A 16,109-nucleotide genomic window follows, 5' to 3' on the forward strand; every position below is an offset into this window, starting at 1 on the left:
TATATGTTTATGTAGGGTTGATTAGGGCATGGTCAGTGCACACACACACACACACGCACAGATAGCGACTGCTGCACTCTGTAAAAGAGTGCAATTGAATGCAGATGCTACCATAATTCAGACAGCTAATTTGAACATTTTTTAATTTATCTTACGATTCGCGCAGGCCCAATCCGAATGGGCTTTAATGGCAGCCAAAAGGGAAGAGTTTGCTTAATTAAATGTAGAATATATGTTGAGAATATATTTCATTTGAATTTACCCTGAGCCTAGCCTATCTCTGACTCTCCCCTAGCCTATCGTTTATCCCGACCTCTTACACTCTCATAGATCAAGCCTAGTCGAAACATTATTCAACTTCTTGGTAAGTGTTTCAAGTGAATTAGAAATGAAATCACAATTTCTATCATTGTCGATAGACTGTGGGGGTTATAGGGCTTAAATTGATTGCCGTGCATTTAGGTGTGGTCGCATTAGCCACATTTCTCAATCCTATCCCATTGAGGAATGAGGAAGAAGCAGAAGGCGAAATAGAAAGAGAGAGAGGGAGAGGGAGAGAAAAAAACACTCAGTCATGTCCAGAATGCGATACACATGTGACGCGTGTCACAAACGCAGAGAAACCCCATAAATCGTCGATGACAAAATGGAATTATCGGCGTTTCAAAAAAAAAATATATATATATATAAATAAATACAAATGAAAAGAAACATATTCGTAGTTACATACCACAATCATAACAATACCTGTATAATCCGCTTTGGCATACCTGATACCTGCACAAAGAACCGCACGAGCGTTTCCAAAAAAGAGTAGCCAAATATCATTTATAAGTTCTTTCAATACAATGCAGATAATAATCTCTAACAGGTATGGGTTACTTCTTAATGCTCCAATTATCCATGGATATTTCACATGTACTTGAAATCGCTGTATGCGTCTCATATTTCCATTTAGGTCAGTTTAATCAACTATTTATGAGTCATACTCTGCTTGACTTGACTTGAGTTGGCTTTACTTACCTTCTGATCTATTTATAAATGCATTTAAATATGTAGTTGACTATAGAATAATAAATACATATTTGATAAGGTATAAGCAGGCGGAATCTTTGGAATCACAAACATACATACATATGTAAATAAATTCTAACGTCAAGTATATATGCAAATAAATCCCTGATACATTTATGCTTACCTTGATACATCTGTACATCTATACATTCATACATTTATATATTTATACATTGATACATACTTTCATACTCTCATACATTCATTCATCAATACCTGAAATGTTTCTATTACGTCTGGACTTTCTTATAGGAATTGAAGACAATATCTGAATTCATTTTGAGAATCGTACATACATACATATGTATGTATGCATGCATATCCAAATATACATATGTTGTCATCAAACTACTTTACAAACTTTAGCAGCAACTTTTTTAGCATCCAACTTATCCCATAATAATTCTATTAACAGCTTCTCTGACTTCTCTCACTTACCTCATGCCACAATCTTTCCCATTAAAAACTTTCATCACTTATGATCTTTATTGTATTTTATTTAATTTTAATTATATATATAGTGCAAGTTTACAAACTTATTTTGTATTTTAATTATAAGAATTATTTTTTAAAAATTGTATTACATTTTCAGACCTACATAGTTATATATTTATGTGTATGTGTATATGTATATGTATTTACATGCTTAAATTTGATGGTTAACTAGGGAAATTAGCTAGCAAGTAGTGAAGAAGTGATTATACAAGTATGTATGCATACATACATCATAGCACATACATACATATGTGCTTACATCAATTGCGAATATGCACATGCACATATTTACATAGTAACTGCAAATGATTACAAATACATTTTCATAGTTTGCCCACTCTCAAGTAGTTATCGATTATTCAAGTTGTGTTTATGGATATATCACAGAAAACACTGGCTATCAAGTTTAGCTATTTATTCGCAGCTGTCAAAAATTACAATTCGTTCAAATAAATCAACCTAAGCACTCTTTTATCCATATTACAACTTACTTAGTTTCATAGTGTTTCCGATATTTTTTTTCGCAATTCTAGCATAAATAGTTCTAGGTTCTCTCTTCAAGATATTATCGCACTTATACGTAAAGGTAGTAATTAAATAACTGTATAAACAACTTTGCACACAGAGCGAGAGAAAGACAGAGTGAGAAGTGTGAAAGAGCGAGAGTTCAGAAATCATGTCTGAATGAGCTGAGAAATGTTCCAAGTCGTCTTGGAGAGCTCTGTACTGTCATCATGTTCGAGTCATTAAACCCAAGCCGAGGGGGGTGGGGGTGTGTGTGTGTGTGTGTGTGTGTGTGTGTGTGGAGGGACTGAATGAGTGACTCAAACAAATCCCACTGCATGACAAACGGCTGTGTGTCGTCTGGGTAGTCTGTCTGCTTAAATTGATGAGTGTGAATATGCTAATTAAAGTTATAAAGTGAAATAATTTACGATATGGTAGGAAATAAAGTTTTTATTGCCATGCTTAAGCTACATTTATTGCAAAATAATTAGTGTGTTATCGTTATCGTTATCGCTATCGCCATCGCTTAACGATTGCCGGCGATATTTGTTTGCACTTGTCCACTTGGGCCTGGTTACGAAAATATTTGGTATCGGCATCTACTAAGGCCAACTCCCCCGTCCGTCTCATCCAGAGCCTTGTCCCATTAGGAGTTGGATCGACTGCTCGTCAGGTAGCTACTGCTACTGTTGTAGATGTTGTTATGGTAAAGCATTGAACCCATGGATGCTATTGGTACCGGGCCGGGTCCGGAATGCAGCGTAGAGCTGCTGTTGCTGTTGCTGTTGTTGCTGCTGCTGTTGCTGGTGTTGTTGTTGTTGTTGCTGCTGGAGTTGTTGTTGCTGAGTGAGATCAGCTTCATATTTGGCGGCGTCTGCGGCGGCGTATCGGGCTGTATCTCGGAAAACCCCACCCTCTGCTGCTGGGAATGGGGCAGGTAGGGCGCCTGGCTCGAGCTGGAATGCACCTGGAGCTGGGAGAGGTCGCGATGCATATTGATAGGCGTCTTGGTATGCATGCCCATGGCCTCGGTGTACACCGTAGGTATCCGCGAATATGGCGATGCGGCGGCGTAGCTGCTCATCATACTCAGCGGCGAACCGAGCTCGACTTGCGGCCCCATCAGCGTCAGCGACTGCTCCGGATGCAGCTGGGTCGTCGGCGAATCTGGCACCAGGCCCGACTGAGACTGTGCCTGCTGCTGCTGCTGCTGTTGCTGCTGCTGCTGCTGCTGTGGATAGAAGTTCTGGCCGAGATATGCCGTAGGCGGTGGTGTCTTGCAGGCGACTGTGTCGGCCACACTCCAGATTTTGGGCTTGCTCGCCGGCACCGGTATGCCACAGTCTCTGCTCAGCTGGTTTTTTTGAAGGGCGTATTCACTGCCAGCTCCAACTCCCTCCTGGCCATGGCCATGGCCGTAGCCAGGATTGTAGTAAGCAGCTGCCGTCTGCTGTTGCTGCTGCTGATGCTGTTGTTGTTGCTCCTGCTGCTGTTGCTGTTGCTGCTGCTGTTGCTGCTGCTGCTGCTGATGCTGCTGGTGTGCATGGGCGTGGGCGTGGGCGTGGGCATGTGCGTAGGGATTGTAGGAGTGCGCCGGATGGCTATTGAAATTGGGTGCACCATACGGCGGCAGGCCACGGATGGCCAGCAAGTTTTGCGGCTCACGCTCCAGCTTCTCCTCGATGTCCAGATCCTTGTCCGACTTGGCCAGCTCGGACTTGATACGCTGATTGCCAGGATCTGGAGATTAAAGTTGAGTTGGCACAACGGAGACAAAAATTAAATTAAATTAATTTCCAAGTCAAGAGCGGAAGTAGACAACTTCTAAGAAGACTACAAACTTGCCACTTGGCATTTGCCACTTGCCACTTGCCACTTGCCATGCCAACAGCTGGCAACTGGCGCTGACTCTGACTCTGGCTCTGGCTCTGGCAACTGGGCGTTTGGCAGTCCTTGGCAGGCGCGGGCAAAAACCCTTGAAATTGTTGGTGGGCGTTGATGCGTGCAACCCTCGCGTGGAGTAGAGTCACAGAAAGCTTTCAGCAACAAAATGCTCCGGCTTCCGCCAACTCCGTCCGTGCTCCGTCCGCCAAGTCAGTCGCCAAGTCGAGCAAGGCCGCCTTCCATGCATGTGGAGAGCCAAGTGCGGGCGCAAGGCCACTTTGCCAACAATGTGCTGTCAACTTCCGGGGAGGATGTCGCCTAAGCAGTCAGACAAATAAACGGACGGACGGACGGACGGACGAACGGACGGGCGATGGAGGAAGAAGACAAAGATTGCATAACATTCGTTTCGCCACATAAATTGTACTTAAAAGGCCGCTGCCACAAATCTGTAGTTTGGGGAATGGGAGTGGGGGCTGTGGGGCCAAATGGCATGAAGGGTCAGAAAGCGACAGCCATTCAAATCGATAGAATGAACCAGGAGGCGGAGGTCTTTCGAAAAACAATACAAATACGACCTTAAAATGATATAAGCCCCCGCGCATTCTATGGATATAAAAAAACATTCGGATTTATCCACTTGCCTGGGTCAATGACATCTGGGGAAGGGGGGGACAAAGGGGCGGGCGCAAATTAAGTGACAGCTTACCAAATGTGTCGCTGGCTTGCAGCTTGGTGCCCTCGCCGGGCTCCTTCTCCTTCTCCTCATCCGAGAGCAGTCCGTCGTCATCGTCCTCGGTCTTGTTTTTCGGTTCCCACGTCATTTTATTCTCCTTTTTCAGACGGCGTCGCGCATTCGCGAACCATGTTGAGACCTGGGTTAGCGTCATCTTCGTGATGATGGCCAGCATAATTTTCTCGCCCTTGGTCGGATATGGATTCTTCTTATGTTCGCTGAGCCACGCCTTCAGCGTCGCCGTCGATTCACGCGTGGCATTCTTGCGGCGCGAGGCGAGATCATAGTTGGGCCCATAGCTGCAAGGCAAACAGTTCTCATTATAGATTACAGCCACATAGTGCGCCGATATTACAAACACTGAGCAAACAGAAAGCTAAACAACGCCCCGATATGAAACAAACAGTCAAGTGCTTGGCTCTTCCGGTCAATCAGGCGCAGTTCAGACCGCGCTCTTATCAGCGCCCCAGGCAATTAACAGTGTTGGCTTGGCTCGGCTTGCCTTGGCCACACCCTTCGCCAGTCAAACAATCACATTCAAGCCCATCAAGCCTTTAAAGCACAACTCAAATGCAAATACAAAGTCCATGCGGCGCACGATGGGACGGAGCAATTAAAAGGTGTTTAAAAACCGTATAATACGATCTTTAACTTTGACGCCTCACTCGGAAGCTGTTACGGAAACTTCCATAAATAAGTAAGTCAACAAGAATCCGACTTTAAATTATCATTTTATGTGTGTGTATTTTTAGAGACAACAGCTTGGCGAATGTGGGAGATATTCATTTGGTTTCAGGAAAGCGAATTGAGAGTTAAAGATTGTCTTAGGTATTTAACATCCTAACACTCTTTAAAAAAATGTTAAGTTTATTGAATCAATCAATCCTAATTAAACCTTCTACCACCTCGCTTTACCTCCCATAATAATCCCATTTAAATATTCCTTCAATAGAATTACTTAAATTTATTCCTTTAATTTTAATAACCTAACAAAATTTCCTTAAACTCTTTAATACTCCAATGCATAACTCTGTGGCTGGGCTGCCTTTAAAATTCAATATTTTTTTTAGCACTTTGTTCAAATTTTGTTTCTTCGGTCCGAGTACGTGTTGCACTTTCGATTCACAAAATTGTGCGCCGTGAAAAAAAAATGAAATGAGAATGAGAATGAGAAAACCGCGAGAGGGGAAACGCTGTGGGAATTTTAATCTGTGCATTTGTAACTTCCTTCCGCCCAGCTCGCCGTACAATCAACAGAGCGTCCCTTCCAGCCATAAACTTATTGAGTTTACTATATATTTTTTAAAAGCTTCGCGGCTTCGGCCTCGGCTTCTGCTTTGGGCTAGGGCAGGGTCGCATAGCTACAAGCACGATATCCCGGCAGATTGTCTACGCGCGTTGCCGCACAGTTTAAGTCCGGACCTGGGCCACTTGCCACACGTCTCATGCCCCCTGCCCCCTGCCCCCTGCCACTTGGCACTTGGCACTTGCCAGTGGCTCAAACCTTTTGGTGGTGATAAAAACTCAGCAGACGGCGCACGAAAACTTTTGGTCGCCGGGCCATGAAAACATTTTAAACTCGCTTAACTTTCTTGGCTGTTTGTATTTGTTTAGTGTATCGGTGAATCGCAGATTAGAGACTCACCCGTAAGCGGCCAGAGTGGGATCGTAGGAGTAATAGCCACTAGTTGATTGCAGGCCAGCTGAGGTCCAGGCGTTCATATCGGTGCCGGTGCTGGTATCCTTCATGCCGTAGGGATTACTCTGAAAGTGAAGCAATTTACGCACACTCAAATAGTTAATCAGTCGTTGAAGAGCCTCAATGAGTCGGCTAAGCCGATAAAATGCTTGTAAGCTTCCAGCAATTGCCTACTGGAGTAGCCACAGCGACAGTTGAACAGACGGACGAGTGGACAGTTGGACAGATCAAGAGATCGTGATGGCCTCCAGCACAACTGTTGATGGCCAAGCACAGTTGAAAACCGGATGGCAAATCGTTGCGAGGCGCTCGCAACCTGTCGTCGGCTTACTTTCTGCTTGGACTTATGCCCGCTGCACAAATCCAATTAGCCACATAATATAATCAACGGCATCAAGATCACTGAGTGAGAGAGAGAGAGAGAGAGAGGGAGACAGCACTTACCAGAGGCGAATAGAAGGCCGAGTTGTCCACACCGATGCTGGGATAGGGGTTCTGCTCGTTAGAGGGATACGGGCCGCCATAAACTCCTACGCCAGCCGAGGGCAATGCCATGCGCGAGTAGCCGCCGAGCGTCAAACGCGCCGAATCGTACTGGCACGAGCAGACTGTCTGGCCCGAGACGGGATCCGTGATGATCGGCCGTCCGTTTTCGCAGCAGGACATGCTGTGCGCTGCACGGACATGAACATCTAGGGCACTGCCAACGACTCCGATGCCGCTGCCGCCGCCACCGCCGCCGCTGACAGCTGGGTCTGTTTCTGTAGCGCCGGTTACATCGCTGCCGACTGCATCTGCATCCGTCGGCGACGTGGCTGTGGCTGCAGTCGGGCCCGCATTGTTAGACGACTGAGAAATTGCACCTGGACTCACTGGGCCGGTGATGCCTGTGGTAGTTGAGCCGCCCGAGGGACTGAGGGAGGCCTCGTTTGTGCCGGACAGCGGCGAGGGCACCGAGCCCCCACCATGTCCGCTCTGGCTGTCGCCAGTGGTTGCCGCCGCACCACCGAGTAACTAAAAGCAAAAAAGAAAACACGCTAAATTTATTTCATCGAAAAAAACTATATATATATATAAATATAAATATAAAGGCAAAAAGGTTTTGCAATGGGACGATTCTTAAAACAGGTGATGCGATCAAGGACGACATTCGGACAAGGGATAGGGACAGCGGCAGGAGAAGGGCATGTTAGGCAGAGTGCCGAACCCGAGACCGAGACCGAGACAGAGCCCGAGCCCAGGTCCGAGCTCGAGTTCGAGCTCAGGTCGAAATCAAGAAAGCAGATTAAGACGATAACTCCAAATGTCAAAATATTTTATTGGCTTGGCGCATTTTGCGATCCGTTCCATCTATTTTCACTTCATTAATTTTCAATTTATCACAGTCAGATTTCAGATACTGTTTTGGGGCTGTCTTTGCTCTCGTACTCAGATGGACTCGGATGCTCAGATGCTCCGATGCTCCGATGCTCAAAGCCTCGGCACGGGCAACTCTTTGAAGAGGGTACATCCGAAGTATCAGCGGACCGATCGACCCGCTCGATTGAGTGTGGGCATTGCGCAGCCAGAAAGGCAAAGAAATTGAATGAGGCACTCAGGTATGCGCTTGCACGATAACCGCAACGAATCGCCGACTTCGATTTGAGAGACTGTCCAGAGAGACTGTAAGACCCTCACCACTCAAAACAAACAGCAAAAGCCAGAGCCAGAGCAACAACAAGGCAAGGCAAGTGCTAGGCTGCTCTGTACCCATGCTGAGCAGGAGAGGGAGAGGGAGAGGAAGAGGGAGAGGCTGCCCTGTAAAGATCAATGAGCGTAAAATAATTTATTTCTTCAGGCGCTTGACGCCTGCCTGCCTGCCTGAATGCCTGGCCTAACCATATGAGATAATCCAGTTCATCCGAATTCCCTCCTCTCAACTGTCAATATTCTAATTACGTTATGAATGGCCTATCCAAACTCTCTCTCTCACACAGAGGTGAGGAAACTGAGGTCGTATTCCATATACTGAATTTTTGATTAACCTATTACCCAAAAAAAAAAAAAGTTAAAGAACAGTTATTACTATTGCCACTTGTTGCTACCGTTGCCCAATTGGGGCGTCGTCCACTCACTCGTTGGGCTACTGTAGTCAAATTTATGCTTTAAATAATAATAATGGTAATTCAGGGCTTAAACAAGCTGATTTCCAACACCTCCTGCCGGGCTATCTAATCGCAAGGCAATTTCGTGCGGACACACCGCGTCCAGCTCCAACTGCTGTCCCGGACTTGAAATTATTGCATAATGAAGGCGTTTTCATGAATGAAATCTAATGAATTCTGAATGAATGACCAGTTGGCCCGGTGGCCGATGGCCAACTGTAACGACGTCGACGGCGACGGCGACGGCGACGCAGGCAGCAGGCAACGAATCCAAAAAACCACAACAAGTGGCTGGACTGCCCTCCTCATCGGCCTCCTCCTGTTCCTGCTGCCTCTCTCACTCTATCGGAGTGTGGTCCTCTCTTTCGCTCAGTCAACAGCTAATGTACAAAACGCTGCGCGCGCTCATTTCTTATTATTCTTTATTTTTATATGCGATTCGAACATCAATTTCAGTTTTTGTGGTCGTCCATAAAAAACACATATCAGCGACGACAACGACACTGAGGACCAGGACCCGAGACCCGAGAATGGCCAACTGGCCCGCCGTCCGTCTCTCTATCTGCCTGTCTGTCTGTCTGTCCGAGCGAGCGCGGTCCGGCGAGGCAGCCACCGGCCAGCGCTTATTATCGGCACGCAAGTCAGTTTATTTTTAATGATTCTCACTCACCCACTCTGGGATGCATTGTGGAGGACTGGACAAGGACGAGGAGGCGCAGCAAGCTCGGGGAGCCGACTTTATCGTGAGCTCAACGAACAGACAGACACCAACACACACAAACACACACACTCAGAGAGGATTGGATGGTCCCGCGGGGACTGGATTGGCTTAAAGACGGCTTTAGTTACCACAATGCGGAAATGTTGCAAATGTTGCCAAGTGTTGGCAACTATTAAATATTGCTTTATAGTGCGCTGTTTTATGACTTGAATATTACGATAAACGGTGTGAACTGCATGTCCGCTTTTGAAGTCTGCCATGTCGAGGGAAGGATATGCACACATACACAGCAACACACACACACACACTCACACAGATGTCGCATTAAGACTGGAAGCATTTCAAATAAATTACTACGCTGCTGCATAGAAGTGCTAAAAACACACTTTGTAAAGTTAATCAAAGCTTTGATTAAGCTAATTAAATAGAATAGTAAAAACTTGATTGAATTGAGTTTTTTCTTAATGCTGAATTCAAATACTCTATTGGCGTAAATTATAGGCTCTAAAATGAAAAATAGTAACGATAATGATAATAGCAACGACGATGAAAATAATAGAATAATATTGAATGAGAGTAATGGGAATAATATTGAATCTGGCAATGTCAACGGAAATCATAATGACAATGATAATGATAATGAATTTACCAATGACAATGACAATGATAATGAATATGACAATGACATAATGATGATAATAATACAAATTGTTATTACAAATATAATGATAGAAGTCATAATAATGTAATAATATTATATTGGTAACAATGCTAATAATAATCCTATTAATAATATAATAATATTATATATAAAATCATAAAGAATAGGGAGGTAATTCAGTAAATGAGCTATAATAAGTGTTAGTAATAAGCAATTCGCATTATGCGTCATTATAGATCAGAGACGGAACTATGAATCCATGAACACCCCATGTGTCTAATATTTGTCTGCCTTCCTTCCTTCATTAGAACTGCAATAGCTGGAATAGCTCAATGTGAGCCGCTCAATGGCAGCGTGGCGTAGGCGGCGTAATAGCTGAACGGTTGCATGAAGCAAGTTCAAAGAATCGAATGCCACGCAGCCAGCGTAGCTTGCAACAGTCGAATTGCAAAAACTTTTTAAGTAGGCAAATCGACAAACCAGCAACAACAAAACTAAAAGTGAAAAAGTGAAAAGCATCAATTGTAATTGCTTGAGCGAGCGGGTTCTACTTATTGAGTAGCCTTTGAAGTGCAGACAGCAATAACAACAACGACAACAACAACAACGACAACAACAACAACAACAACAACATGAACAACAATAACGATGAGTGCCCCACCTTGTGGCACACATGCCCCGACCACCCTGCACTGGGGAAACTGCTGCCGTCACTTTATGGTTATTAATTTTATGATTTATGTTAAAGCTCACGAAAACGCCTGGGCCAACCCGCTAGCCGACTGGCTGGCTGTTGGTCGGTCCAGACCCAACTTTTTTGCCAATTTCAATTCCAATTGCCAATTGCTCAGTGCGTGCAACAAAGGAGGCAGCAATGGCAGCAGCAGCAGCAGCAGCAGCAGCTGTCTGCGTGTGTTGTGAATTGTTGTGGCTGCTGCTGTTTCGCTCTTGTTGCTGCTACCGCTGAAGATGCGTTTATGGATTTTTGTTTTTGCACTACCAAACAACTGCAACAACAACAGCCGCCGCAGCAGCAGCAGCAGCGGCAACAACAACAACAACAACAGCAGCTTCGTCTCTAAACAAAGAGTCTGCTGCAAAAAGTGATAGCTGCTCCGCAATAGGTTGCGCCTGACGCCAGTCTACTTGCCAGTGCACCACGGCAACGGCGCCGACAACAGCAACAACAACAACAACAACAGCAACAGCAATGACAAACAATAAGCGAAATTAAAAGGAGCAGAAGCTGGCGCAGCAGCTCTGAGCAGCTCGCAGGCTTTGCCAGCATTGAGTTTCGGTTTTTGGTTTTGGTTTTTCGGTTCTGGGCGCTCTGCAGACACAGACTCGAAGCACTGGCAACGGCAACGGCAGTGCGTCGTGGCATTTGGCATATTCTCACATTCATCCAGTCAGCCAGCCAGCCCTTGCCCATGCCCAAACCCAAGTCCGTTCCCATTCCTTGCCAATGCCAATACCAATCCGAATGCCCATAGCTCTGATGCGTGTTTTTGCTAATGCGAATAAGTTGTTGTTGCTGTTGTTGTTGCTGCTGCTGCTGTTGCGCTCCTTTTATTGAATTAACTTCAGTTTGCAGTAGTTGTTGCTTCACGTCGTCGCAGCAGCAACAACAACAGCAACAGCAACAGCAGCAGCAGCAGGAGCAGCTCCTGCCATTGGAGCCAACTCTTTGTTTTCAGCGTGCCAGTGGCTTTCAATGTTTGCATTAAAAATTCATAAATCAATTATGGAATGCACACTGCAAAATATTAGTTTTTTCTCGCATCTCGGCTCTGGGATCGGGCCGTGAGTCCGTTTCAGGACCTAACTATGGCTATGCAGCCTGGGAATTTCAGTTATTCTGCCATGAAATGCGTGAACTGCGGCTCCTTCGCATGAAGGAAGTTGACAATTCTGTTCATGCACACAGACTCTTGATTAAATTCACACACACGCACACATGAGTATGTATATATACATGAGTGTGTATCTGTGTGTGTGTGTTTACATCATATATTGAATTCGTCAGCGATTTTCATGTCATATTTGGGATGCCGAATTGGCGTTGAAATTAAAATTAAATTAATTTAATGAATACGAGTCTTTTTTTTTGCAATATATATATAAATATATTATATGTATGTATGTGTGTTCACATACATGTACATATGTGTCTGTGTAGCTGTGCTTGCCCTGCGATATAGGTTTTGAATTCCAGGTCAGTTATTTTTATGCATGTAGTAATTGCCTAGCATTCGTATATGGATATATGTGATATATATGTTTATAAATAGGCTATAAGAGAGCTTCTTAATATTTTATGAAGTGGATTATAGTATATACACAAAATATGTGTACATGTGAATATGAGAAAAGCTTTAGATGGAGCTACAAACTGCCTATATTGAGATTAAATCTGTTCTCCTTTTCTACATCAACTTTTTTATATGGTCACAAATAAAAATGTTTATTTATGAATAGAGAGGAACATTCCGATTTAATTATGATGTTCATATAGTGTTCTTTAAGTCTGTCCTATGGCAAATTATACAATATAAACTTCTGTTCAATCTCTGCATCGTATGACTGATTCAATTGAATAGAAAAAGAGTGTGAGAAAGAGAGAGAATCTCATATAAACCAATAGCCATAATTATTAACAATTTAAGAACCTAAAAACCTAAGCGACGTTTCACAATAAATACCACTCAATGAAACCCACCAAGAAACCCCATTTAAACTAAAGACTAAACTAGAGTAAAGAGAGAGAGAGAGACAGCAGACCGACGTTGACTCACATTAGTAGACCGCAGTTTGCACACATCCGCAGACATAATTACAGTCGATAATCTGAGCATACATTATTTTAATTAAAGCCCATTTGCCAGGTTTTGCATATTATAATAAACGGCGCTCTATGCGATTCTCATACACATAAATTAAGCACTGCAGCAAGGGCAAGAAGTACATACATATATGTGTGTATATGTATATGTATGAGTGTAGCATATTTACGGCACTCACTGTAAAGCCAATATCATGTCCTGCCTTCGGTCTTGGGCTCTCGCACCGAAACCTCAGCTAACTAATTTGAATTACTGAACTTCACATTACTCTACCTCCAGCTCCTGCCCAGCTCCTACCCAGCTGCCCAGCTCGGAGCTGTAATTATGGTCCGGAGGCAGGGCTGCAACGGCTGCACAATGTCCTAAATTGTGCAACATTTGCTTGCGGCCGTCTATTAACGGTGCAGCAAAGTCCAGAAGCTGGACATACTCGTATTCCTTGAATATTCATGCCAGCCACTGCCACAGCCGCTGCTATTGCCACTGCCACTGCCTGTGGCCAGGGCGCAAAAATTTAAATTTATGTTTATTTCAAACACAGCCGACGACGTCAAAGGCGTTTAGGAATGTTTATGTATATATTATATACATATATAATCATATTTTATAAAAGTATGTGTGGCTGAATGTATCTAAAGTATAAGTGCATATATATAAATTATTATACGTCAATTATAATGATATTTAAATGCTCTATTATATTTTCTCACATTATTAAATAAAAAGTCTGCCAGTAGAGTTTAGTAATATTCTATTAAATTCTGAATGCATTTCTTTGCATATCACAAAACTAAATAATCTTGGAAACTTTCTTGAATTAATAGATGATTAATCATACTATATTGTTGTTTTAGAGCAATACTGGGCAATAAAAATATTTTAATAAATCTTATCATCTTTTCTTTTCTACTCATTCAAGTCTCAAGCTTTCGTTTGTCTAATTGGAAGTTTTTAGATTTATTGCCATGTCACATTCAGTGTGAATAAAGAATTGAAAAATTACCAAATTAAAGAAATTGATTTATATATCACAAAAATTTGTTATTTTTCTTAAAATTGTTACGCAATTGTGTAAAAGCATTTCAAAACTTGTTAATAATCATCTTATTAGATCATCTAATATAAGTTTAATCTTATGGTGTGAGAGTGTATACTTTATGGACATATATTTAAAATTTCTAGTTTATCTTTAAAATTATATTTTTAAGTTCCTTGCACAAATATAAATATAAATTTAAATTTCATTAGTTAAGACAACCTATTTATCATATCATATCATAATAAAAGTCGGCCATTTTGGCGCTGATCAATTCTAAATTTATTAAGAACTATTTATTTTATTGCAAAATTCTTTTAGCAATTATTAAATGTGTAGTAAAATGTTGACTGTGGAGAATAAAAAAACAAAAAACAAAAAAAAACAAAAAACTAAATGTGTCATTATATATCTTATCAAGATGCTAAAATTAAATCTATAATATAATATATTATAAATACATTTGCAATTTTATTTTATATATTAAATGCAATATATTCATTATTCATAAAATGCTAATCTATAATATATTACAATTGTATCTTAAAACGGGAAATCGCATACCCTAAACTCTCAACTAAACCAAAAACTATAACGAATCAGCTAATCTTATCGCGCAGTGCTATTATTTTGATAAATAGCTAACATATGCAAATGTCGCATATTCATCATAAGCAAATACCCTACTCTCTTTCCCCCTCCCACCGTTGCTGACTAAATTCTCACTCAAGTTCGTTTGGTATTTGCTTTTCGCTTACCTGATTTGCCGACGGGTAACCATATCCAAACTGCGCATATGCAGCCATTGTCGCGTTCGTCTTTGTCGCAGAACTGCTAACGGGAACTGGCTACGGCTATGGCAACGGCAACGGCAACGGCAGGCCGCGAGTACGAGTGCTGACTGTGGGGGTGCCGGCGCGCTGCAAGGATGCTGAGGAAGCTGGAGCAGGCGGATGCTGGGCGAGCACTTGCCAAGGGGTTGGGTAGTGGGTGTTGGGTGGAGCTGAAGATGGATGCGGACGCGGATGTGGATGTGGATGAGGATATGGAGCTGGAGATGGTTTAATGTTGGTGGTGCTGGTCGTGGTGGTGGCGTGCGTGCTTGGCGCGAGCGCGGCTAAGCACTCTGGGCGCTTTTGTTGTTTGTTGGTTTGTTGGCTATTGTCGCTGTTGTTGTTGTTGTTGTTGTTGGTGCTGTGTTGTTGGCCTTGTTGAAAATTGATAAAACAAATTGTCGATGTCGAGCAGTTCTGTTAATGTCGCCGGAGCCGGAAAATGTTTTGTTTGTTTTGTTGTGACTTTGCGTTTTATTCTTTTACTTTTGTATGGTTTTTGCTGCTGTTGTTTGTTGTTGTTTTTTATTGACTTTGGCTCTCTGCAGCTGTTGCGGACAACCGACAAATCGTCCTCTGATGCTGGACACTATTTATTCACGTATTTGTCACGAGTTCCCGAACCTCACTTCAACACGGACTGCACACGGACCGACCCAAAGGTCGCGCTAGTTAGTCACAATAACATGTGTTGCTGTTTACTAGATGTTTCTTGTTGCTGTTGCTGTTACAGTTGCTGTTACAGTTGCTTTAGGTGATCGGCGGCACTGTTATTGGTTGCTCTTAATTTGTATTTGCTTAGTTAGTATATTTTTCGTATATTTATGGACACGTCGAGGCTTCACGCATTACGTCTATTGCACAAACACATGGAGAATATTTTTGTTATTTACGGCAATTGCAGCGATCGACGGCTGAAACGAGTTCCACAACCTGTCAGTGGCCTCTCTCTCTCTGTGAACGAACGGGCTTGAAGTCCGTCGACAAGGCACCGCTGGGATGTGCGCCTATGCCTATTCGCGTTTAAACACAAACTGGTCTGCCCGATGTCAGAGACAGCCCGGCCAAGGGGCACACAAGGCCGACGCGCTGTCGACGACGGCGTGAGCGAGAGAGAGCGAGAGCGCTAGATGGCGTCTGTAGTTGGGGGAGCGAGCACATTAATGTTCTGGTTAGCTGTCGTTCCAACCAGAGAGCGCAGCGCATATGCCGTCTCTTTTGACACGACACTGCGGAGCAGAGGCGCAAGCGAGACAGCGCTATGTGTGCTCGTTGTGCTCGTTGTGCTCTGTGTGCGTGTGTTGCTAACGACAACGCCCACCTCCGACTGGAATGAAAGGCAGCTGCACTCGTCTTCGCAACGCAAGCATATTCCAGTGTTTGCGCTTCCCCTCTTCGTTTTTTGTGTTCTCTTTTCTGTTTTGTTTTGTGTGTAACGTTGGAAATATTTTTATGGCGGACTGCGATCGAAAGGCT

The 16,109-nt window shown here is 43.4% G+C and overlaps 1 protein-coding gene across 1 annotated transcript; it reads right to left on the reverse strand.

The window, feature by feature from the left end:
- Positions 1–1,854: 1,854 nt before the first annotated feature.
- LOC6581938 (homeobox protein caupolican) lies at positions 1,855–15,672 on the reverse strand. The gene is made up of 5 exons (XM_032731431.2): positions 14,559–15,672; positions 6,840–7,409; positions 6,342–6,460; positions 4,670–4,995; positions 1,855–3,816 (listed from the first exon to the last, which is right to left on the reverse strand). The coding sequence occupies exons 1-5, from the start codon at positions 14,604–14,606 to the stop codon at positions 2,723–2,725; spliced, it is 2,157 nt and encodes a 718-aa protein (XP_032587322.1). The 5' UTR covers positions 14,607–15,672; the 3' UTR covers positions 1,855–2,722.
- Between the last annotated feature and the right edge of the window lie 437 nt (positions 15,673–16,109).

Source organism: Drosophila mojavensis, unplaced genomic scaffold (genome assembly GCF_018153725.1).
Source record: "Drosophila mojavensis isolate 15081-1352.22 unplaced genomic scaffold, ASM1815372v1 contig_74, whole genome shotgun sequence".
NCBI lineage: Eukaryota > Metazoa > Arthropoda > Insecta > Diptera > Drosophilidae > Drosophila > Drosophila mojavensis.